Genomic DNA, 25,721 nt, shown 5'->3' on the forward strand with positions numbered 1-25,721 from the left:
TGCTGTGTGTTGCACTCAATTCTAGACTGAAATACTGTATATTGCTGTGTCAGATCACAATATAAGGCACAGACTGATATGTCATTTTTCATCTGTAATTTAATGCACAGAAAAAAGTGAGCACTGTGCATTTGTACTTGAAAATAAGCACCAATTTATATTAGGACGCTTCCTAAGTCTAAGTGAGGATGTGTCCTTTTGAGGTTTCAAGGCTAGAGTCCTTCTCAGCATTAAACCGCTAGAATGAGACAGTCTAGTAAGTGCACATGGTTACATCATAAAATGAAAATACTACTAGATACTACTACTAGGCATGAAAACACTACTAGAATTATAATTAGAAGAATACTTCATATTGAAATGTTTTATATTAACAGACTTTCTACTAATGCAGCACAGGCAATGACAACCATTAGTGGTCTCCCAGTGGTTTACATTTATGCAGCACAGTTTAGCATTATGTGATTGATTTGTAACAAAACAAAACATAATGCCTTGGCTTCACCTTCATTTTTTTTTTCTTTTGTCTTGCATAACATAACGAAATGGAACAGTGTTGATTCATTTTCATCTAATTCATTTTTCATGGATTGGAAAAGATTGTGGGTGATTAAAGGAAGCGAAAGACTTGATGCATCCTTCAGATATGCAGTCTTATAAGGAAGCGTCCTTCCATTTGGGGAGCGTTCATTGTCTGGTCACCCTTATGGACTCTCAGACTGTGCCTGTAAAGGATCCTTCATAAACGTCTCCAGCGATCTCCTATACTCACCTCTGAGTCTCCAGCGATCTCCTCTGTTCGCCTCTGAGTCTCCAGCGATCTTCTGTATTCTCCTCTGAGTCTCCAGCGATCTCCTCCATTCACCTCTGAGTCTCCAGCGATCTCCTCTACTCGCCTCTGAGTCTCCAGCGATATCCATATAATCTCCCTCCTGCCCACCACTGCACTGTACTGTTTGTTTGAGCACATTTACTTCCCTGTTCATCCCACCATCATCCACACCTGCTGTGTTGTGCTTTCTTACCTGATTTACCATCTTGAAACCATCTTGTTGCAATGGTTTTAGCAATAGAGGTTGTAATCACTGGAGAACATTTAGTATATGAGACGCTAAACAGCCACACATTCAACATAAAAACCCCACACAAAATGAAGTTTAATTTAAAAAAAATGTTTTGTGCATAATGATAGTTATATATTTAATTTGATTATATATATATATATATATATATATATATATATATATACCTTTAATAATGTTCAAATGAAGTTCTTAGCAATGCATATTACTAATCAAAAATTAAGTTTGAATATATTTACAGTAGGAAATTTACAAAATATCTTCATGGAACATGATCTTTACTTAATATCCTAATGTTTTTTGGCATAAGTAAAAATCTATAATTTTGACCCATACAATGTATTTTTGGCTATTACTACAAATATCCCCCAGCGACTTAAGACTGGTTTTGTGGTCCAGGGTCACATATGTACAAATAAATGTTCCTCAGAAGCCTGTTGTATCATATTTGATTCTCACATTTTAACTAAAAATCATGTATGGATAATCAAATAAACCTAAGTTGCTTCAGTCGAGTAAGAGTTCGTCTTCAAATATTGCTAACAATACAAATGTTATTCTTATGTTTACTTCATAAAACTGATGATTTCAAATCAAAAGGACATATATGAATCATGACTTGGAAAGGTTTAGAATTAAGGCCCGTTCACACCAAGGACGATAACTATAAAGATATAGTTCTAAAAATCGTTCTCAATATTAAAGAATAGCAGAGTCCACACCACAACTATAACGATGAAGACAAAGAGAAACGATATCGTTGGAATCACTTTCAAAATGATTTTCTCCAGCTGATGAACGATAAAAAATTGACAGCCAATCAGAATCCATCCTGCTGTAACGAGCTCGTGAATTTAAAGCGGCAGACGCATGTGCGCTTAGAATAAACAGACGATATCGTTCGCTGGTGTGGACGCTAATATTGTTATCTTTATAGTTATCGTTCTTGGTCTATACTAAAACGGCTTGCTTTTACTTTCTAAACAAGTATAAACTATCAGTCAAACAACAGAAGGCATGTAGTAGATTGTGTACAATAGGTTTTTTTCGGCAAAGTTTTGTTCATGTTAATAATTTAGAGGCCTTAGAAATGTGTGTATCAGATATGATACAGTAGGCTTTGCAGGCTTCATGTTCAAAAAAAACAAACAATCCAAAGAGCATTTGATCAATAAAAAGCCTTTGTTTTTCATTTTCGCAGACTTACAGGACTGGTCAGTGCCGTCTGGTGGGCTTTGTACAGCTCGTGTTTCCGGTCCACCTGGTGCTGGAACCGAGGCTGTGTCCTAACAGGATCGTCTGGGCCGTACTGGGGAGACATCACCATGTTGACGGGCCTCATGCGTTCCGAGAAGATAAAAGGCTTGAATACAGACCTGCAAGAGAAGGATCAAAGTGTGAAGAGTTGACCCTGATAACGTAGGTTTGAGCTGATCTTTCAGGGTCACACCTGGAGGGGTTGGGTGTGGCAGTGAAGAAGTGAACGCAGGGCACGTCTGGGTTGCGCGGGAGGATGGACACCATGCTGCCTGTAGTACAGAAGCCCTCCGAATCCATACAGATCCCGCTGGCCTTGTCCCTCAGGATGCTCATCATCACCTCGGCCGTCACCGAGCCTGTGCAGAGCGAAGTCAGGAGAGGAGAACAACATGTGTGGCAGGTGCACATGACAGTTAATATTACAGAAATAACTTTAAAGAACTTCTTCAGACATTAATGTTCAATAACATATGTTCAAATGTCATATTTCAGGTATAAACTGGCCTGTCAGCTGTGTTATACGGCAAGTGGCATAGATTACCATTCAAAAGTTTGGGGTCAGCCAGATTTTATGTTTTTGATACAAGTCCCTTATGCTTATCAAGACTGCATTTATTTGATCACAGTAAAATAATATTCTAATATACAGAATAATAAGATAAAATACTGTATTACAAAATAATGTGAAATATGATTATGCTTTCTATTTTAATATATATTAAAATGTCATTTATTCCTGTGACGACAAAGCTGAATATTCAGCATCATTAGTCTTCAGTGTCACATGATCCTTCTAATATGCTAATTTGCTGCACAAGAAACATTTCTTATCATTATCAATGTTGAAAAGAGTTGTTGTGCTGCTTAATATTTTTGTGGAAATCATTATACATTTTCTTTCAGGTTTCACTAAAGTATAGAAAGTTCAAAAGAGCCGCATTTATTTGAAAAACAGTTCAATTGTATTTAAATGTGTTTACTGTCACCTGTGATCAATTTAATGCACCCTTGATGAATAAAAGTATATATATTTTTTTAATCTCACTGACCCCAAACTTTTGAACAGTAGTGAAGATTCGACGATGGCAAATTAACCTGTAAAACCAGCAAGTCACAGTAACATCTGTAATTGTGCAATTATGTATTTAATAAAAAATAATGCAAAAAAAGGCATGCATTGTATACCACAAAATAAAAATAACAATATATTCCATTAATTTTAAAGGGGTCATATGATGCGATTTCAAGTTTTCCTTTCTCTTTGGAGTGTTACAAGCTGTTCGTGAATAGATATGATCCCTAAAGTTGCAAAGACTAAAGTCTCAAACCCAAAGAGATATTCTTTATAAAAGTTAAGACTCGTCCACGCCCTCCTAAAATGAAGATGCTGTCCTATAACGATAAGACGTTAGTTAGCAAATATTAGCAATTTTTTGCAAACACTTTGAGTAACATGACCGTAAATATGAACTCACGATTGAATGTACCATAAAACAAATGATTACTTTTCATTAAAATCTTTATTAATGCCAAAAATGCTTACATTTATTTGTCTTTTTGTTCGCTCGGGCAGCCATGTTGCCCCTGAAGCCGGTTTACGCTGAGATAATTCATACCCCTTCGTTTGAAGTGTGGTGCCAAAAAATCTTCGTTTGAAGGGCTATCTGGCCCTTCCCCTACCCCTACCCTCCAACCAAAAGAGAATTGAGACACCCCTACCCCTTCATGTGAACGCGCGAAACGGAGGGGTAGGGGAAAGGGGAAGGGCTAAGGGGTAGAATTGGGATTGGGCCATAATGTCATAAAAAGTCACAAATTTAGTTGTCCATGCCACATGATTGTAAAGCGCTTTGGGTATACAAAAGTACACAAAGCGCTATATAAATGCATCATTCATTCATGCTTTTACTAATAATTGCTCAAATAAAAAATAAATAAATAAATAAAGTAAATGTAAATGCAGTTTCTAAACCGTAGATGGCAGTATTCAACATATTTTAATGGATACACTCTTCAAAATAACAAAACAACTCTGGATAGCAAGAGTTAGGATAGAACTCATCTGCATCTTACTGCAACCAAAACACTTCAAATACACATTTACAAAACCTAGCTAGAACATTCAAGTTCCCTGTTGTTAGCACAACCCCACTCCTCAGTTATGATGGCAGAGAAACGCAAACGTACCATTGTGCTGCTGGAGCAGGGCTGTGCCGCCCACATACCGCTGCTTGGCCATTTCCATCCTGGCAGGGGGGTCGTCAGGGCTGAAGACAGCAGAGAAGCTGAAGTCCCCCTCTCCGCTCCACCAGCCCTGAGCCTGAGCCACAGCGCGCAGCTCCGAATGCTCCGTAGAGATCTCTGTGCCTATCGTCAGCTGGTTAGAGATGTTCTTGACTCCCTCTGACAAAATAAATAACCTCGGGTTTATTTTTAGAGATGGATTTTTTTTAGATATAAAGCTGTTATATCAATACATGAGATGTTTTATCCTGATATAGCTATAGATATATGACTGAAAATAAAGTGGGGACCAAAAGTCTAAGGCCACACTGTAAATCTAGGATTTAAAATCTAATACAGCCTGTAAATAAATAAATGATTTTGAAAACGCTAAAACAAAGTAACATTACTAATCAAATATTTTAGTACATTTATATAAATTGTTCATTTCTATTAATAATGTTATAATTATGTATATAATTGTATATGATAAATTACATAACTTGACACATTTGTAATTCCTCTCTCTATAACATACAGTCGTGGTCAGAATTATTGGCACCCTTGGTAAATATGATCAAAGGCGGCTGTGAAAATAAATCTGCATTGTTAATCATTTTGATCTTTTATTTAAAAACATTCACATAAATCTAACCTTTCCTTGGAGAATAAGAATTTAAAATGGGGGGAAATATCATTATGACAAATGTTTTTCTCTAATACACATTGGACACAATTAACGGCACCCTTTTATTTAATGCTTATATGTCAAATGGCAATAATTCTGACCACGACTGTACATGTATATTATATATATGTGTGTGTGTGTATACATACATATATATATATATATATATATATAATTTTTGCCCAGTCTTTCTTATGGTGGAGTCATGAACACTGACCTTAACTGAGGCACGTGAGTCCTGCAGTTCTTTGGATGTTGTTGTGGGGTCTTTTGTGACCTCTTGGATGAGTCGTATATATATATACTGTATATATTAGGGATGCACCGGTTGACCGGCCATAAATCGGAACCGGACACTTTTTGCTTACAATGCGCGATCTGCAACCGCCCGATTTTTTTCGTCTGATTTTTCCGGAAGTGTGCACAGAGGCGCCAGCAGAAAAAACAGCACGCAGAGCAAGCTCACTGTTGGCGATGCACGATGAGATATTGGAAGAAAAATCTGAAGTGATTAAGGATACGGGCAGCTGTACAGCACTGGAAATGCAGAGCTACTTGTCTGAGGCACAGATACCAAGAAGCGAACAGCCGTTGGTGTACTGGCGCACAAATAAGAGCCGCTGAAGTTGCACGAGTGTACCTGTCCGCGCCCTGCACAAGCGTAGACAGTGAACGTTTGTTCAGCTCAGCTTCTCACGTGTTGGATGAGAAACGAAACAGACTAACTTGTGACAAAGCTGAAATGCTTCTTTTTGTAAAGAAGAACTCGCATGCACTTTTGAAAAGCCAGAGGTAAACGTCAGTTCTGTAGGCTATAGGATTAATATTTTTTATTTTTACCTTAAAATTACATTGACTTAATGTGATTTAAAAAGCACCTGCCGTAGTTAACATTTTGGAATAATTTATTTATATAGCCTACTTTGGTTTTATTTCATTTCACTGGTAAAGATATTTTTTTTTCTTTACACCAAATTTAAAAACGAAAACAAATGCTGAATGCTGATTAAGTAACATCTTTGTTTGGAGTGTTGAATGTGTTTGGATTATGGAACTATGCAGTTGTTGCCTTTAAAATTACATGGTTTCAGTTAATGTTTTCATTTAAGGCCAGTTTATAGTTTCAACCCAATTTAAAAACAAAAGCTAAATGCTTTTGTCAGTAGGCCTACCTACGTTTGTATTGAACGTAGCCTACTTACCGTGCGCAGTTACTGCTGTTCATTTCAGATGGTTACAGTTGTTGTTTTCAATAGCCAAAACCCAGTTTAGCCTGTTAAATACCAAATAAACATCTCGTTTATGTGTACTTTTATTCTTTCTTGTTTGTTGTTTGATTAAAAAAAATAAAATAAATCAGAAATCGGTATCGGAATCGGCCAGTTTGCTTGTAAAAAATCGGTATAGGAATCGGCTATGAAAAATCATGATTGTGCATCACTAATATATATATATATATATATAATATATATATACACACATATATACATATACACTGTATATATATATATATATATAATATGATTTAAGCTAATATATTCTTTGATTTTGGATCTTTTCAGACAGATCCTGAGAGAAAAAAAAAACTGTATAGAAAAAAAATGAACTTATGCATTCACCACTAACCATGAATCATCTTTCCTCACCTGTGACTTTCTGTGCAGCCCACAGTTTCCCAGCAGTCTCTAGGACCCAGGCTTCCTGTCGGTCCACTAGTAAGAAGGTGTTGTGGTAACTAAAGGGTTCGGCGGTCTCCCTGCAGGCTCCGCCCTGACCGTGCTGCTCCAGCAGACCTGTGATCACATTCAGAGCGGCCCATGCGCTGTCCCCGCGCTCCAGACCCAGCCTGAACACACACAATATACATCAGCTGGTCAATATTAAGACTAGAAAACAGGAAGATACAGACGTTTGCTTGTTTTGAGCTCACCGAACCAGGTCCATTCCCAGCAGAGCTTCTTCTGGATCCACAGACTCCTTAGTCCAGACTGCCTCATTCCCAATACACACCCCGTGTTCATTAGCCCCCATCTCAGCCCCCCAGAGCCAAGCGGGTCTGCTCAGCACAACCGCATGAGTGTGCTCTGCTTGAGGAACGGAAATGTATGTGCACTACAAGGAAAAGAGAATCACCTGTAAATCATCTATGCTTTTGGCCACAACTCCAGATTTCTGTTCGACAACCACATATTTGGAGGAAAAAATGTGAAACATATATTGAAATATATTTTAAATAGAAAGCAGGTTTTAATTTGAAATGCAAATATTATGCACTTTAATGAAATGTAATGAAAAAGTCAGTTCACCTCCACTGTAGATCCAGGAGCGTGTGGGGATGCAGGGAAACACACCACCTCCTGCACCTCATCCCTTGGCCGGTCAGAGTTCTTACCAAATATCACATAATCTTCTTTTGAACCCGGAGGCAGAGATACAAAACAGTCACATGACCGAGGCGGTTCAGCCATCCTATATCAAATCAATACATAAGGATCAATGCAGTGGATCACATTCAATTCAGTAACATGCCCATGCGCAATGGAAAGAATAGCAGTATGGAAAAAGGACTGATCAAATATGACATACATAGGCTTAGATACCTAGTCAACAACAACAACAAAAAAAGATCATTTGGAACAGATTATGTTCAATAATTCAAATATTCCATTAATTGTAATTTGTAAATACTCCAAATAGTAAATATAAATCGTCCAAATATTAATTTCATTTAAATGTTTCACCACAAACCGTTGCAGGAGCACAGACAGCATTTATTTGGAGCATTAAAAACAAAGGATTTTATTGGGGAAAAACAGGTTTGAGTCTGATAATGCAGACTTGTGATCAAGGGTCGTTTTCATTGGTTTCTGCTATAGTGAATACTGCGCATTAAAAAACTTAGTTTGATAATTGCTTAATGTTTAAAGAGCTAGTGGATGCACTGAAATGTGTCCACGAGGAAGCACGAGTGTGTGCAGCAGCACTGACAGCAGCGCTGAGGATTACTGTAGTGTTAGTAAGTCTCAGCGCTGGACAGTATCGACGGCTTATCGCCTGACCTCCATTTCACCGACTCTTCACATGCACAGCACAATCAAAGCTGCTTCTTACACAGCCATAAGAGCTGAATGCAGTGTTTTAGAAGCGATTACTTAATTAGCTGATAGTCTATTGATGGCCTGTGTGTCTGATAACGGATCATCAATATAAATATGCAATACAACTCGTGCATCAAAAGTAACGCGTGACATCCACGTGCATGCTTGATTTGGCCTTTATTAGTGCTACTCTAACTGTCTAGCACACGTTCGAGTGTATTTGATGAAGTTATTATTACCTTAATAAGCTCCAGATCGGGTCAGCGAGCCTGTGGGAGGCAGGGCTGAGACTGATCAACCTGCTGCTGCTGCCTGCGGCACACACTTCAAAATAAAAGTCACCTGTCCTACAGCAGTAAGCTTGATCGATGAGAACGAGCAACCTGCTACTGCAGACACTTCAAAATAAAAGTCCCATGACTGCACTGAACCGATATTATTTATATATTAACCAGAAATATTGCAACAGCAAAGTGTTTTGACAGTCTTTGAAGAAAACACTATAAGTGTTAAATATATATATATATATATACACACACACACACACAAGCATATCCATAATTCTGTGGATTATGTATGTGTGTGCGTATATATATATATATATATATATATATATATATATATATTGTGGTGGAGAAAAACAAAGGCATGTGTGTAAGTTCTCAGGAGAGACACAAGCAGCGGTCTCTACTCACTGGGGTACTGGAAAGAGTCTTCAACACACACACTGCATGAAAAAAACATCCAGACATAAACAAATTCCACAAGCATATATCAATTTCCATTCAAAAAGAAGGAGAAAGGTAGTAAAACGTTTTAAAGTGAAACATATATCATGGAAATCACACAGAGATGGTCCATCGCACGCCATCCCAATCTTTCCCTTTTATTGAAATCGTGTTGTGAATTCACATTCATAAACCCCAGAGTTTGATAAAAGGTCAATGATGGGATCGGCTGCATGAAAGAAAACACTTACAACACATAGAACACACAGATCCCACAAAGCTGGGATGTCAAATGGTCTCTTGGGTGCATTAAAAATAACTAAGAAAGCAGCGAACACACAAATACATAAGTGTGTTAAGAGGGACAGGAGTGTGTGACTAGAGAAGATGCTGGACACACACAGATCAACTTTACACGTACATGACAGGTAGGACAAACCAGACGGTTGCTTTGCTGGACTCATGCATAATGGATAAAAGGTCAATGATGGGATCGGCTGCATGAAAGAAAACACTTACAACACATAGAACACACAGATCCCACAAAGCTGGGATGTCAAATGGTCTCTTGGGTGCATTAAAAATAACTAAGAAAGCAGCGAACACACAAATACATAAGTGTGTTAAGAGGGACAAGGAGTGTGTGACTAGAGAAGATGCTGGACACACACAGATCAACTTTACACGTACATGACAGGTAGGACAAACCAGACGGTTGCTTTGCTGGACTCATGCATAATATTTGCACAACAACGAGAGCTCGGCCATTTTTACGATTCACCCCGAATCCAGTAACTCAAAGCTCGTCCGAACAGACCCAGCCGAGGAAAAGCAAATCTCAGCCAGATGGGTCAAAGAGAAGCTGAGCCAATCAGATACACATCTCCATGATCATGGTATGAACATTAGAACGGATTTATCGGATACTTCATTTGATATTGAAATTTGATTTGAATGCAAAATAACTGAATAAATCAAACATCCAAAATAAAAATGTCAAACATATAGACGCTAACACTTCATCAGACACTAAGAAAAGAAAAATAGAAATCAAGAAATTATAGAACAACAACACAATCCCTATGATCACGTGATGGTACACATGAGGGCAGAGAACACAAGGAATCATTTGTGGAGAAATTGAGGCCTGTTCACACCAACACAAACGTTCGGAGCAATAAGCATTTGCATTTGAATGAACATCTGTTAATGCGTCTGTTCAGACTGACATGAAAATTTGCAAGCAGTCATTGCAATGCAATTTCTTTTTATTGCAAGGTGCTCTAATCTCTTTTCCATCACACTGCGACAAACACCGATTCACTGTATTGGTCACATGCCCAGAGATTATTTGGCCAAGCAACGGTGAACAATGTTGTTATTGTTAACTAAAACTAAAAACAAAATAAAAATGAATACACAAATAAAAAAGCACACTTTTGTTACATAGGCTACATTTTCTATGAGCATTACTTAAAAGGGGTCATATGATGCGATTTCAAGTTTTCCTTTCTCTTTGGAGTGTTACAAGCTCTTGGTGCATAAAGAAGATCTGTAAAGTTGCAAAGACTAGTCTCAAATCCAAAGAGTCAGAGAGTGAATTTGCATTTTAATTCAACTATCTTCCATTTTTTGCATTGGCATGAACACACAAATTGCATGTGACCAAAATCAGAACAGGCCTTAACTCTTAGATCTACCAGACCAGCCACACCAGAGCTCAATGTTATGCTTTGGGGAACTAGTTAAACCTTGACTAAACCCAAGTAGTGCTGGCAATGACTCTACTCTACAATGAATTAATTGGTCAAAAAGACACAAATCATATTAAACTCCTGCATTATGGGTAATGTTTAAATAATTATGATAATAATATAATATCAAAAACAGTTTTAGTTTCCTTTTTGTTGTTTTTTTAGAATAGAGTTGAGAACAACCAGATTTGTTAAATGGAATCTGAATCCTCAGTCAGCAGAGAAACGGTTAACTTCACAGCCTGTCAGACAGACTAACTGGAAAGAGCTGTGTTCCAAAACACTCACTGCTCTTCACATTTACTAAAGCGTTTCTAATCAAACTTTTATGTAATTAATATGCTTCTTACAGATTCATGGTCTAACTATAAAAGCGGAGAAAACAAATACAAGAGCTGCTGAACAAGCAGTGAGTACTTTTGAAACCCTGCTTCAGTCCCACTACTGTCATGAACACACAGCGGGCGAAACAAACTCCATACCTTTTTCTCTGGAGAAAACCTTAGAGGTTCTACAATGTACAAGTCATCAGGACCTACTAAAGAGGGGAGAGAGGGGGCAGGTTAACGGAATGGTATGGCAAACAATAATACAAGCATGACAGCACTTGCAAGTAGTAGCACAAGTTATAAACAGACACTTCAAAGTATCTTCCTGCTGTTCTTCATGGGTGAAACTGCTATTCCATTGTAATCTGTTCTGACATGTCTTATTTCACTATTTTCACTCTGTGGTAACCATGGCTGCAGCATCAATTGTTTGCATAATGCTGTCATTTGGAAGTTCTGATTTGCTTATCTGTATATGCAACTCTCAGTAATCCATTAAATGTACCACATTTTTCCACTGTTACTACTTGCAAATGTCCAACATGTGCCAGCCAAAAGCATCATGTGCTAAAAATATCCAACCTCTGCCTTATGAACACAAACCACTGATGAGCTCACACACACACACACACAATGCTGCAGCAAAATGTGAGAGGAAAATATAGCAGGAAATAAATGGAACAAGAAGAACAGGAAGGATCCGGCGTTTAAAATAGTGAAGACGGTTCAGTTTATCTAGCTGTGCTTGCAAAGTTTTTCATTAATTACTAAATGAAACTGCACTTAAAAATAAGGAATTATGAATTTATTCTTTAATGTATTGACTCTTTTAGTAATCAAATTGTTTGTCAATATGAAAAGTGATTCAAAAGTGAATTAACTTTGAGAATCAATAAAAAGATTTCTCCAATTTGTTAACTTTGTTAGTTTTTTTTTTAGTTTTTAGCTTGTAAAAGTAAATGCTTTTTACTTAAAGGGACATATCTGATCAGCGGACTCCGGTGACGCCAAACATGAGGCAAGACTGTGTTGACATTCAATTACAAAGCACACTGGGCTCCAGTATAGGTCACACTGATATTGAATTATCGCCAGACACTTTGGAACTAGTGACAACTGGACTCAAAAGTAGTTCAAGCTGTAAAGTGATCTGTGTGGAATTGAATACAAAAGGTGTGATTCTTCTGAGAGCAGCAGCCAAATGAGAGCACACAACACAAGCCACATGTTAAGTGGGAAGCTGTGAACATCATCTCGAGTTTTCAAGCTGTGAGAAATGAAGATGGTGGATTTGAGTCTGGCTGAAAAAGACACGGGATGTTAAGAACCAAAGCAGAGTAAACAATGTGAATTACATGAGAGAAGGGGAGGAGTTAGAGAAAAAGAGAGAAAGACAGAGAGCTTTGGCATCAAAGCTCTCCTCAGTGTCAAAGGTGACTCTTACCTTCTGATGTGGGCAGCTGAAATGACTTTGAACGAACGAGAGGGCAAGAAACCCTCCGTTTCAGACTCATATCATCATATGAGGAAAAACACCTGAGAATGTGAAACAGAGACATTATAGATATGAATGTTTGGCCAATGCATTGCAAGAATGCAGGGTTCTTCAATACATAATGTGCATTAACCATCAAACGTAAAACAGTAATATTGTGAAATATTAATACAATACAAAATAACTGTTTTCTATTTGAATATATTGTATTTTAAAATGTAAATTTATTCCTGTGTGGCAAAGCTGAATTTTCAGCATCATTACTCCAGTCTTCAATGTCACATGATCTTTCAGAAATCATTCTAATATGCTGATTTGCTGCTGAAGAAACATTTTATTATCAATGTTGAAAACAGTTGTGCTGTATAAGTTTTGTGGATACCTTTTTTTTTTAGAATTCCTGATTGATGAATAGAAAGTTCAAAATACCAACAATTATTTAAAATAAAAATATTTGCTGCTGAAGAAACATTTTATTATCAATGTTGAAAACAGTTGTGCTGTATAAGTTTTGTGGATACCTCTTTTTTTTTAGAATTCCTGATTGATGAATAGAAAGTTCAAAATACCAACAATTATTTAAAATAAAAATCTTTTGTAACATTATAAATAATACATTTTTAAGGCATCCTGAAAAAAGTTAACCCCAATCTTTTGAGTGGTAGTGTATGTGGTAACGTTATTGTCACAAAGGGTTAAAGTCAAACTTCTGTGCTATTAAACTGGATGTATGCTGCCAGCTATAAACTTGTCAACAGTTTACATAACTTCAATTAGCTTGCTCAGCAACTGTTGCTCTGCTCGTCAAAAAGACTCATAAATCAGTCTTAAACCCATGTATTTTCAGTTTGAGTCCACTCTTTCATGCTGTTGTTCTGCCATAACAGTAGTTGACGTGACAGAAAACTGACTGCAGGGCCTCTAGAGAACTTGCTGCATCCCTGAGAATGCATTGTTCTTGTATTGCGTTATGAATTCTGCATTGCATTCTGACACATTTGGTGTGTGTGTTATACCTCTTAGGGCTGGGGTAGTGGTTGCTCATGGGAATGCTTGAGCTGGTGTTGTGACTGGGTGAGCTCCTGCAGCACTGCATACAAAGCAGCAAACCCAGCGTCAGACACAGGATCAGAGACAGCACTAGGTAACTCTGTCTGTCAGACACCTACAACACACAGTAAACAATAGGCTTTAAATATTCATGTACATTACTGAGTGGGCCAAACATTAGATGGGTCAGGAATGAGGTAAGAAACGTATGTTTGAAGACCTCTCGCTGTAGCTGAGCAACAGTGGCAGACAGGTTCAGCATGATCTTGGTGGCATTCTCCAGCTGGCTCTGTAACATCTGTATAGACTCTGTCTGTTTCTGGTCCTAAACACACACACAGATGCAAACAGTTATCCACATGTTATTTGTGTTTAAAAAAGTGCACTGTACATGCTTTTATTAACCAGAAGGTGTCTAAGAACATTTTATTTGGATTTTAAACAGCACTTTAATCAAAGTCTTTTTTATTGTCATTTGTTGGATAAACAATAGATAAAAGAAAAATAATCCAAATCTGTTTTTACTGTATTTTTGAGCCTTGGTGGGCATTTTAAACAAAAACAAAAACAACTTACTGACCCCAACATTTTGAATGGTAGTGTATTTTTCTATTGAAATATGATATTTTCTTTAATACAGTGCCATTCACACTTTCTCAAAGGTATTCAAGTGTCCAAACACGTTTTGGGGTCCATGTATGTTGCAGTTGCCAATGTCAAAGTTTATAAAAGGCCCAGCTCATATAACTAATGTTCTGTGTGACTGATAATAACCTGCTCTTCTGCGATTCTGGAGGTGTTCTGCAGTTTGATGATGGTCTTGTTGAAAGCCCGTTGCATCTCCTCCATCTGTTTACGATACCTGAGTGGCAACAGAATTGATCAATCAAACAATGTGGCCCACTAAGATTATTTTAGGTTTGGTAGCGTGTAATTGTGTGTTTGTACCTCTGGCTGAGCTCCTCTAGGTATCTGCTGCTGAGGGACATGTTCATTTCTAGTGCTTTAATCCTGTTATTCAATCTCATGAACACTGATTCCTTCTGGTTGGATCCGTGCACCTGATTCCCGTTGCCGTTTCCATTCCCGTGGCCCATTTCCACCGAATGCTGCTGCTCTGCGTAAAACTCTCCGGCGGTGCGGTGTGGGAGCAGAATGTCATCTACAGTCTCCTCTTGTTGAGACAGAGGGGCTTCTGAAAGCTCTAGCTGAGAGGCCACAGGATCTTCAACCCCTGCAGCCCTGCCGTTATCTGAGGCCTCTGGAAGCGGGACGGGAAGTTCAGTAGGAGGTGGGATCTCAGCGGGGCGAGTGTGGGTGGGCAACGGTTGAACTGTCTGCTCTTTGGTGGGGACGGGGAGCTCCAGTTTGGGAGGGTCTGTCTCTGGGCTGTGGGGTTCGGTGGTGGTGGAGGAGAGCGGAGAGGAGGCAGCACTGGGTGAGAGGAGGCTGCTGGTGCTGCTGTAGCTGCTCACGGGCGTATGGGTTTCTGGGATGTCCAACAGGTACTGCGGATGCTGGTCCACGGGCTCTCCTGTGGGTAGAGACTCTGGGATGTTTTGGGTGGGGGTGTCGGAGAAGCTGTGTGGAGGAAGGGTGGAGGTACGACTGGGCTCTAACAGGATAGTCTCAGGTGGGAGCTCCTGCTCGCTCACTACAGATTCCCCACTGGAGGACTGAGGCAGAGTAGCTACCGTTTCAGTGGGGTAAATCCTCTCGGCTTGTGCCTGAGAGGGCCGCTCTGTTTCTGGAAGTTTCTCAGAGGGTGCAGGGGGCTCTTGGGTTGGGGTGGTGTCAGGGAGGGACTGCTGAGGGGTGATTTGCGTGTCCATTTCGGTGTGTGTGTGCTGTGCTTTGTGGCGGTGGTCTCTACGCTGGCGCTTTAGTGCTAAAGCTGCCGAACAGTAGCAGTAGAAGTGTTCGTGCAAAGACGCCAAACAGGATAAAGTCGAGAGGTGGCCGCAGTACGTGGCACTCTCCCTCTCCCACATCTCCTCTAGTCTTTTCTCCTCCTCTCGCTCCTCCTCCAGCAGGGACACAGTTGGCTGAGTGGCCTCTTCTTCCTCCTCGATGAGGATGACGATACGGTTTTCCTCAGGGGGAGGCTCTGAAGGAGCCTCAGGAACAGGAACCTTTAAGTCCTCCTTCACTAGAGTGGGATCCAGCTCAAGAATATCCAGCCTGGCGATATGAAGACCAAGAATGTTAGTGCACAAATCTCTCTTTTTATTTTAAACCAAGGATGCACAATGTTTGTTTCTTAGTTATGAGCACAAGCACAAAGAATCTGAGCTCACTGAACTGAAATGCCTGTCATTCCCAAAAGTCTACACAACCCAACTCCTAACATGTTCATTTTTTCCAAGAAAGAATTCATCCAAAGATGAAAAATTCTGTAGTTTGCTAAGTTATTTAGTTCCAATTCCATATGACTTAGAGCAATAAAAGAAGAATTCTATGACAATGACAAGGAATATCAATGAATGTGGGCAAAAGCTGTAAAGCTTGAAAAAAATATGCAAAAGACATTAAACACAAACTATTAAAAATTGTTTTCATTAAAGCTGAAATAAAATATAAATACTAGATTTAAAAAAAACATATTACAGTGGGGGAAATATTTATTTGATCCCCTGCTGATTTTGTAAGTTTGCCCACTTACAAAGAAATGAAGGGTCTGTCATTTTTATGGTAGGTTTATTTTAACGTATAGAGACAGAATACCAACCAAAAAATCCAGAAAAAACATTATATAAAGGTTAGAAAAAGTTTTCATTTAAGTGAGTGAAATAAGTATTTGATCCCCAAACAAAACATGACTTAGTACTTGGTGCAGAAACCCTTGTTGGCAAGCACAGAGGTAAGACGTTTTTTTGTAGTTGGTCACCAGGTTTGCACACATCTCAGGAGGGATTTTGGTCCACTCCTCTTTACAGATCCTCTCTAAATTCTTAAGGTTTCTTGGTAGTCAGCTCCCTCCACAGATTTTCTATAGGACTGAGGTCTGGAGACTGGCTAGGCCACTCCATGACCTTAATGTGCTTCTTCTTGAGCCACTTCTTTGTTACCTTGGCGGTATGTTTCGGGTCATTGTCATGCTGGAAGACCCATCCATGACCCACCTTCAGTGTTCTGGCTAAGGGAAGGAGGTTTTACAGTACATGGCCCCGTCCTGTACCCTTAGCAGAAAAACAGCCCCAAAGCATAATGTTTCCCCCTCCGTGCTTGACTGTAGGGAAGGTGTTCTTGAGGTCATAGTCAGCATTTCGCTCCCTCCAAACACGGCGAGTCGAGTTAATGCCAAAGAGCTCAATTTTGGTCTCATCTGACCTCAACACTTTTCCCAAGCCTTCTCTGAATCATTTAGATGTTCTTTGCCAAACTTTAAGCGGGCCTGTACATGTGCCTTCTTGAGCAGGAGGACCTTGCGGGCGCTGCAGGATTTCAGTCCATTGTGGCGTAGTGTGTTACCAATGGTTTGCTTGGTGACTGTGGTCCCAACTGCCTTAAGATCATCAACAAGCTCCTCCCGTGTGGTTCGGGGCTGATCCCTCACCTTTCTCATGATCATCCTGAGGCAAGATCTTGCACGGAGCTCCAGACCAAGGCCGATTGATGGTTGTTTTGTATTTCTTCCATTTCCAAATAATCGCACCAACAGTTGTCTCTTTCTCACCAAGCTTCTTGCTGATGGTCTTGTAGCCTATTCAAGCCTTGTGCAGATCTACAATCCTGTCTATGACATCCTTTGACAGCTCTTTGATCTTGCCCATGGTGGTGGGAGAGGTTGGAATGGAAGATACAGATTGTGTGGACAGGTGTCTTATACACCTAACGAGCTGACATTAGGAGTAACTTCTTAAAGTGGCAGGACTAATCTGTGTTCCACATGGGCACATAACCAATCTGTGGGAGCCAGAATTCTTGCTGGTTGGTAGGGGATCAAATACTTATTTCACTCACTGAAATGCAAATCAATTTCTAACCTTTATATAATGTGTTTTTTTCTGGATTTTTTGGTTGATATCCGTTAAAATAAACCTACCATAAAAATTACAGACCCTTCATTTCTTTGTAAGTGGGCAAATTTACAAAATCAGCAGGGGATCAAATAAATATTTCCCCCACTGTACTAACTGAAATTAGTTTAAGTTGAAGTACTAAAGTTACAAAAACTAAAACTGATGTAAAAATAAATGAAAGCTATTCATAAATATTTAAAAATAAAAACTAATAAAAATGATAAAGCGAATAACATTACTGAAACTTAAATTCAAATTCAAATATTAAAAATAAAAGCTAATTAATAATATTAATAAATACTATAGCAGTATATAAAAATATTCAGTGCATATAAACATTCACTGATAATAGAATTACTATAAATAATAATAAAATACTACTAATATATTTATGATAATCATTTAAGTGAGCTGTTAGCTACTGTGACCAGATCTTGAGAACCAGATTAGTCAGATTTGTGAATGACTCGTTTAAACCAGTTTTATAAAGCAGACCAACTGATTCACTAAAAAGATTTGACTCAAACCATTATGTCACAAATCAAAGCTATTTCTCTCATAAACAATTGCAAGTAGGGCAAGGTTTTTCAGTGAATAATTTAATTTGTTGATCAAACATTTTTATTTTTCATGTGTTTGAAATGGTGCAAGGTTCAGTAAATTAACTAAATATTTTTGGCTAATTTGATTATAATTTTAGCTACCAACAAAGAGTATAGTATTCTCTGCTCTACTCTGCATAATTCAGCAGATTGAGTCTGACTCTGAGCCTTGTTATGCGGCAGCTACAGTTAATTAAAGTTTTATAAGCTCGTACTGTATTAGAAAAATAATTCAGTGGTGGATTTGGTATGTGAGCAAACGGTTCAAACCAGTCTGTGCTGGAATACGCTGACTAGCTCGGGGCTCAGTATTGAGCAAACATCTGGGGTTTTAATGTGCTGGATGAGCAGGGAGTGTGTATGTGTGTGTGTGTGTGTGTGAGACTCACGTAGAGGGCTGTTCAGTAGTGGTGGGTTCTGGCGTGAGTGGGGTTTCTGTTGACGCCTGTGTGACGTTTTCTATCCCAGTGGAAACGTTTCCTGAGCGAGATGAGAGAAAGAACAGATTTTGACAGTGAGAAAATGAAAAGGAGAATATGAACATTGGTTTCCATACTGCCCTTCCTCAACACAAAGAGGGCTATTGTTCAGAGAAAAGCACCCAAGATTAAACACACAAACACAAATGTGTCCTTAACTAGCAACAGGTGATGATCTCTGAGAGCTTGAAATTACATAATGCTTGGCATGGTTTAAACTTACCCAGAACAAGGACATCTAAAAAAACTGCTTTGGAATAGCAGTCATTATGCCACAATGGTATTTTCTGAATTCTTGTCACATACGGAGTCAATCCTTATGACTGTGAAGATTACATTATCTAGAAAATGTGTCAAGGCAGGCATATTCGGATTATGCCTGTGCATCCAACTGTGCATTTCTTCAATTGACTGTAGAAGCTGTGGTGGAACAACCTTTAAAAAGCTATTCAAATATAACTGATGTCCAAGAGGATGTTAGTCTAAAAAGACTAAAATTGCCAGTATGTTCACTCACAGTGGGGAAGAATCAGTCCATTCATTTTATTGGTATAAATTTGGTCAGGTGATTAAATGTTGTGTTATTTGCTATCCATAATCAGTAGTATGTATACTGGTATTATATCAGCTATCGACCACCCTTTTTATTTAGATACAGTATTGGTATTGCCCATTAAAAAATAAATCATATCGGTCAACCACAATCTAACAGTAAAAAAAAAAAAACTAGTGTGCTTTCCTTTTACAAACTTATAAACTTTCAGCCATCCACTTGACTGGAATCTCTCAAGGGCCACAGTAAAAATATCTTGTTAAACAGTCTTTTCTCTTTTAGCCTCCTAGTCAGACTGTTTATGGTCATGATACAGAGAAGCAGGGTGTTTTTAAACTTCACTTCTGCTTTTAGGAAAGCCACATGCGTGTTTGAACAGCATTTTGTAGCAGCTCTCTCTGGGCCTGCGCGCGCACACACACACACACACACACCCTGGGAGAGTTTGATGCTGGCAAGCGCAGCTACAGAACCCATCAAAGACGTGCTTTCACTGCCAGGCCTCACAGTTCCAGCACTGTTGGCATGGTGACAGCCCTCACTAGTCACAAACAGCTGCCAAGCAAAGAGGAGCAAATAAGTGGAGTAATTTCTTAGTACAGACTCAGGACAGGGTGATTTTAATATACAAGCGCAAGGCAGAGATCAGGTTCATACCTTCCATTTCAGCTCCGTCCTCTAGCTCCGGATTCCCTCCTAGCACATTTGCTGCAATGTTGTTTACCATGTTCAGGATGGCGTCTAGAAAGGAAAAACAATCCAGGGGAAAATATTAAAAATACAACATTTATATGCATGGAAATGGGGTAAATGTCACACAGTGCCAACATGCAGGCTGGATTTTTTTCTGCACTTCAGCCAAGCAAATACAATGATCTTGAAATATAATGATCATTGCCAAAAAGTGATGAACTTTTGAATTATTAAAGTCAATCTGCCAGTATGTTTATTGCGTGGTAGAACTAGTAGAACAATTTATTCTTTTAGTATGAATATCATTTGGTTAGTTGTTATAATTTTGTCTTAAATATACATTTAAACAGGTTTCATTTACATACTGCTCCAAGCTTAGCCAATCAACTAGGAAAAGGATTTATCAAGAGTGTGTGTGATTGGCAGAATGTGTTTGATGAGTAAGTTTTGACAACCTTTCTAATGGATATTCAAAACACGTTTTAAAAGGAATTGGGCGGAGGGCACATCACTTCCTTGAATTCTACAGTTAGTACATTTTTATAAAAGATTGCCACTGTACCTTTGAACAAACTGGAATCTAATCAACTGGGATTGCCGTGAGCAAAGTGGATCTGTGCAATGTGCAACTAACGGGGTTCATCCTAATTATATGCCTTTAACCACTTGTTCATAGTTTAGCTAGTGTAACCTGTAGATTGAAATCAAAAGCACAGGCAGAATACGGAGGAACAGGACATACTTGTGGCAGAGCCCAGCAGATTCTTCGATGTCTTGTCCTCTGATGGCAGGTAGCCGGGTGGGTAATCTGTAAAAAAAAACGTCTGGAATTAAGACAACAGCATTAGCCAATGGACAAGCAGAACAACTGGCAAACGGAAAACGACAAATAAATAAAGTCTTCTGTCTAAATTAAATAATTAAATTCTGCCATACAGTAAATTAATACTGTACTGCAATACGTTTTAAGCTTTCTGTGAGCAATCGTTTAGAGAGATCATCTCACCATAGTCTTCATCCAGATACTCGGCTCTCTCTGAGGTGTACTGAGAGTCAGCTATCTCATCATACTCCTCCACCATACTGGTGCCAAACACCCTGATATACACAAAGATACACACGAGCAACACAAAGATTAGATACTTGCAAATATAAGAGTAAAGAAACATGCAGAAAGAAGATAAGGATTAAAAATCTGCATGGGAGTCGTAAACCCCTTGCTTGTAAAAATGACAATGTGTTCCTGATTTTATCGTAAAGACGGCACAGCCCCCGTACAGATAGAGAGACGGTCAGGCTTCAGAACGTAGAAATCTTAACGTAAAGCCCACTGTGATCATCAGGATAACTTATCTCTGCTTTCTACAAAACAACTCTAATCACTCTGCCCTTTACCCAGGTTAGCGGGGGTCTTTAAAAACATGTTTTATAGCCCCCTTCAATCCTCAAGGGCCACGTACGGAGAACTAACAGCAGTGGAAGAAAAATAACAACAGATATCCAGTGAAATGAGCAGTCTCAGAGATCAGAGGGTAGTAGGAATTTGGAATAAATGTTACACTGTAGATTTGCACGAACTCACAAGGGTTGCCACATGATGCCTTATAATACAATAATGTATCATATGGCTTGTAAAATAACAATGATCAGAAAGTAGCTTCTTGTGATTTGGACCTGAAGGTCAGTACTGAAAAGCTAACAAAATGAATGGAAATTTTCTCATCTCTATCTGGCCGTAGTGTTTTGCTTGCCTCTCACAGTATATACTAGTAATTCCCTTACAGTGGGACAATATGTCTCTCATAGAGTGCAGCCAGACCAGCCCCTTTATGGGCCTCCAACCAAGATTAAATCTCCTGCCAATGCAAACGGGCCTGAGAGGAGCCTGAGGCAGGATAGAGATCAACTCAATTCGAGAACTTTGCCTTTTGAAACTTTTATAATGCCATGTGTCCTTTCTCAAAGTCAATGAATTTTAAAGGGCAATGAAAGTACAGGATTGTAAAATCAGAAGCGACTGGTTTCTCATTACAACATAACACTGCTGTGGAGTATGCTTTGGTTAAACAAATGCTTTGACTCTTTATCAGTTTTTTTAAATATACTTGTATAACCCTTTTTGTGCAGTTTTTAATATTTGTCTCTCAAAACAAAGGGAAAAAAATACTTCATATCATGACACATACCAAAATATTCTCCTCACAGCATGCATTAGACCAAACACACACTTTACACAAGTATATAAACGCCTGTAGTACATACACTACCATTCAAATATTTGGGGTCATTACAACTTCTTGTTGAAAGAAAAAATAATTTTATTAGAAATAAAGACATTTATGATGATGCAGATTTCTACTTTAAATAAATGCTGTTCTTTAAACTTTCAATGCATCAAAAATAAAAATGTATCATGGTTTACACAAAACTATTAGGCAGCAAAATGTTTTCAACATTGATAATATAAAAAAAAAATTCTTGAGCACCAAATCATCATATTATAATGATTTATTAAGGATCATGTGACACTGAAGACTGGAATAATGACTGGTAATAAAATTCAGCTTTACCATCACAATAATAATTTACCTTTTAAAATATATTCAAATAGAAAACAGTTATTTTAAATTTCAATAATATTTCACAATATTACTGTTTTACTGTATTTTTGATCAAATAAATGCAGAGTGTATAAGAGCTAACGGTGACTATAAGAGACTTCTAAATCATTTAAAAACTCATAAAAAAAAAACTTATTGACCCCATACTTTTGAAAGGTAGTGTACTTGTACATACTGTAGAACCTCAAATGATTATTAATATCAATGGCGGCTCGTCGGGGGAGGCATTTTAAGGTGAAAACGGGAGGAGGACAATTTAATGTTAATAAAATTCACAATTCATTTCAGTTCATGTCTCAGAATGTGTATTTTTTGTGTTTGTAATTTCACAGTTGTAATACCATAACATGAAAGCGCCGCTTTTCTATCGCGAATGTGCCGAATCTGCTGATGTAATTGCAACCGCTAGGTTATAGAGAAGGGTAGGGGGAGGCCAGGGGAGCGCGGAGCTCTCGTGCCTCTGTTGGTAAAAAAAAATTAGCCAATCACCATCGAGTGTTCACTTTCAGCGCTGAGGAGTGTTGAGAAAAGAAACCTCGTAGGGGAGGCTAGCCTCCTTCTGATATCAACCAATCATCACAGAGGCGTAAATTACGTGATATTAGTTTGAACGTCTCCCGCTGCGCTGATAATGTACCAAGTACTTATGAGTAGCGATACTGAATATTTGATCGCCAACAGATTTACCAAGCTGTCATTCAAACAGTATATATACAAATTTAGGGAAAACAGCAGTCGGCTTAATTAAATGGCACAACAAGCAGCTCTCTTTCAACACTTTTAAGAAGGGATGGATGTTTGCGTCAAGTGATAGGTCAGGTAAGTGAAATTATATTATCTTGCTGTACGTAAGTCGTTTTCTTTACGTTTTCTGACTAAAAGCAACCAAAAAGCCATTTTAAAGTGGTTAAGCAAATAATAATAATAATAATAATAATCGGCAGGGATCCCAGACCAATACAATTAGTGTGCCTCCTCTATTTTAAAACCCACGAGCAGCCACTGATTAATATATCCTTTAATATCTGTGCTATTACACACACGGTGTTCATCAGCTAGTGAGCTATATAAATGTTGACAACAGAAGCAGATCTATTTGGGCTAATACACATTATAGCGCTCCTTGTGGTCATACTGAGTATGCAACACACACACCTGTACTGCACTATAAATTGTTTCTAACACACTTCGAACGCAATGACATCAAGCTTATGTGTGTAGGGGCATTCACATACTTGCGTAAAGTGGCTTTCAGTCATGTTATATAGGTTATATACACAGTACTGGAATTGTGCATTCAAGTCATATTAATTAAACACACCTGATCAGGCTGAGTGGACAGTAGTGTTCAGAACCAAAGTGGGAGAGCAGCTCAACCTACCAAAAAAATAAAAACACTGTAAAAATACAAATCACACTCAAACTTGGCCCTACAACAAAACCCATGTTCATTTTACCTTTTTACAAAAAAATGTCCAGTTTAGCGATGTCCCAATAATTTTAAACAAAACTTAGCAAGAATGAAGTGCTGAAGTACTTGCAAAGCATTATGTTTCCCTTGTGAGTGTGAGAAAAGATGTATATTTGTTTGTTTTTTTTCAATTGTCACACTGTATTACAGTATGCAAGCCTGCCACCCAAAGCAGCACTGACAAGATCTAAGAGAGAAGAGCGCTAACCTTCATGTATTTGATGAACATCTGATGCAGGAGGAGAAGACAGGAGAAAGCAGAAACAAAGAAAAACAGAAAAAGATCAGTGTAAAAGACTTGATTCATGCTGTAGCAAGTCAAGCATTTTGAACTGTTCTTGTTTGCCCAGCTTTGATGACTTGAGCAGCAGTACCAATGCAGGAGAAAGCTAGCTGAGGGAAAGGCTATAATTAGGAGTACGGAAAGGGAAATATAGCAGGGGACAACAAGTAAACATAAACACTGAAATAATAAACTTCACAGGAGTCAAGCAGAGCATGACAGAACAGGTTTAGAGCAGCTCAATAATGACAAAAGCATTTTGGGCATCACAGAGCTAGTGCAAGACGTGCATTTGTGGTAAAAAAAAAAAAAAAAAAAAAAACACTTTTATTATTATTATTTTTTTAAATAACAGATCGTTTCACTAGATAAGACCCTCATTCCTCGGCTGGGATCATGTAGAGCCCTTTGAAGCTGCACTGAAACTGCAATTTGGACCTTCAACCCGTTGAGCACCACTGAAGTCCATTATATGGAGAAATATCCTGGAATGATTTCCTCAAAAACCTTAATTTCTTTTCGACTGAAGAAAGAAAGACATGAACATCTTGGATGATAAGGGGGTAAATTATCATGACATTTTAATTCAGGAGTAAACTAATACACTGACATACAGTGGGTACGGAAAGTATTCAGACCCCCTTAAATTTTTCACTCTTTGTTATATTGCAGCCATTTGCTAAAATCATTTAAGTTATTTTTTTTTCCTCATTAATGTACACACAGCACCCCATATTGACAGAAAAACACAGAATTGTTGACATTTTTGCAGATTTATTAAAAAAGAAAAACTGAAATATCACATGGTCCTAAGTATTCAGACCCTTTGCTCAGTATTTAGTAGAAGCACCCTTTTGATCGAATACAGCCATGAGTCTTTTTGGGAAAGAGGCAACAAGTTTTTCACACCTGGATTTAGGGATCCTCTGCCATTCCTCCTTGCAGAGCCTCTCCAGTTCTGTCAGGTTGGATAGTAAACGTTGGTGGACAGCCATTTTTAGGTCTCTCCAGAGATGCTCAATTGGGTTTAAGTCAGGGCTCTGGCTGGGCCATTCAAGAACAGCAACCTTATATGCAAATCTATATAAGGTTATGAATGTGTGTATAGCATTGTACATTACACCGAGATTTGAACTGAACAATACAGTCATGAGACTCTCAGGCCTGAGAGAAGGGCACGGCTTTCCTCAAATGTCTTAACTGTGCCCCCTTTCTCTGCCTCTTATTCAGTCACCTTAAAAAAAAACACTCTTTGTTAATGCAATTTGATGTTATTTAGGGCATAGGTGA

At 38.5% G+C, this 25,721-nt stretch overlaps 2 protein-coding genes across 5 annotated transcripts in view; both read right to left on the reverse strand.

The window, feature by feature from the left end:
- Window positions 1-178: 178 nt before the first annotated feature.
- Window positions 179-8,694, reverse strand: LOC107597809 (secernin-2-like). Its single transcript, XM_016288998.1, has 8 exons — window positions 8,591-8,694; window positions 7,560-7,722; window positions 7,184-7,365; window positions 6,900-7,099; window positions 4,530-4,745; window positions 2,533-2,698; window positions 2,290-2,458; window positions 179-238 (listed from the first exon to the last, which is right to left on the reverse strand). The coding sequence occupies exons 2-8, from the start codon at window positions 7,719-7,721 to the stop codon at window positions 179-181; spliced, it is 1,155 nt and encodes a 384-aa protein (XP_016144484.1). The 5' UTR covers window position 7,722; window positions 8,591-8,694.
- Window positions 8,695-11,180: 2,486 nt separating this feature from the next.
- LOC107597796 (SUN domain-containing ossification factor-like) overlaps window positions 11,181-25,721 on the reverse strand; it is a 44,727-nt gene continuing 30,186 nt past the window's right edge. For 2 of the 4 annotated variants that reach the window (XM_016288983.1, XM_016288980.1), the window contains 12 exons: window positions 24,357-24,377; window positions 23,999-24,054; window positions 21,063-21,154; window positions 20,799-20,864; window positions 20,021-20,104; window positions 18,721-18,811; window positions 14,656-15,888; window positions 14,482-14,569; window positions 13,928-14,032; window positions 13,674-13,822; window positions 12,607-12,698; window positions 11,294-12,463 (listed from right to left, as the gene is read on the reverse strand). In XM_016288983.1, coding sequence (XP_016144469.1) covers window positions 12,285-12,463; window positions 12,607-12,698; window positions 13,674-13,822; window positions 13,928-14,032; window positions 14,482-14,569; window positions 14,656-15,888; window positions 18,721-18,811; window positions 20,021-20,104; window positions 20,799-20,864; window positions 21,063-21,154; window positions 23,999-24,054; window positions 24,357-24,377 — 2,256 coding nt within the window. In that variant the 3' untranslated portion in view covers window positions 11,294-12,284. Of the gene's footprint in view, window positions 12,464-12,606; window positions 12,699-13,673; window positions 13,823-13,927; window positions 14,033-14,481; window positions 14,570-14,655; window positions 15,889-18,720; window positions 18,812-20,020; window positions 20,105-20,798; window positions 20,865-21,062; window positions 21,155-23,998; window positions 24,055-24,356; window positions 24,378-25,721 lie in introns of all 4 variants that reach the window. The other 2 variants (XM_016288981.1, XM_016288982.1) reach the window with 2 other exon arrangements.

The sequence above is a fragment of the Sinocyclocheilus grahami genome, unplaced genomic scaffold, assembly GCF_001515645.1.
Source record: "Sinocyclocheilus grahami isolate Dianchi unplaced genomic scaffold, SAMN03320097.WGS_v1.1 scaffold237.1, whole genome shotgun sequence".
Lineage (NCBI taxonomy): Eukaryota > Metazoa > Chordata > Actinopteri > Cypriniformes > Cyprinidae > Sinocyclocheilus > Sinocyclocheilus grahami.

Bases quoted from the DNA above. Each gene is read 5' to 3' on its own strand.
- LOC107597809 (XM_016288998.1), bottom strand. From the start codon at position 7,721: ATGGCTGAACCGCCTCGGTCATGTGACTGTTTTGTATCTCTGCCTCCG. The intron at 2,699-4,529 runs GTACGTTTGCGT...CGCTCTGCACAG, and splicing joins CCTGCTCCAGCAGCACAATG to GCTCGGTGACGGCCGAGGTG. The intron at 2,459-2,532 runs GTGTGACCCTGA...CTTCTCTTGCAG, and splicing joins GCCACACCCAACCCCTCCAG to GTCTGTATTCAAGCCTTTTA.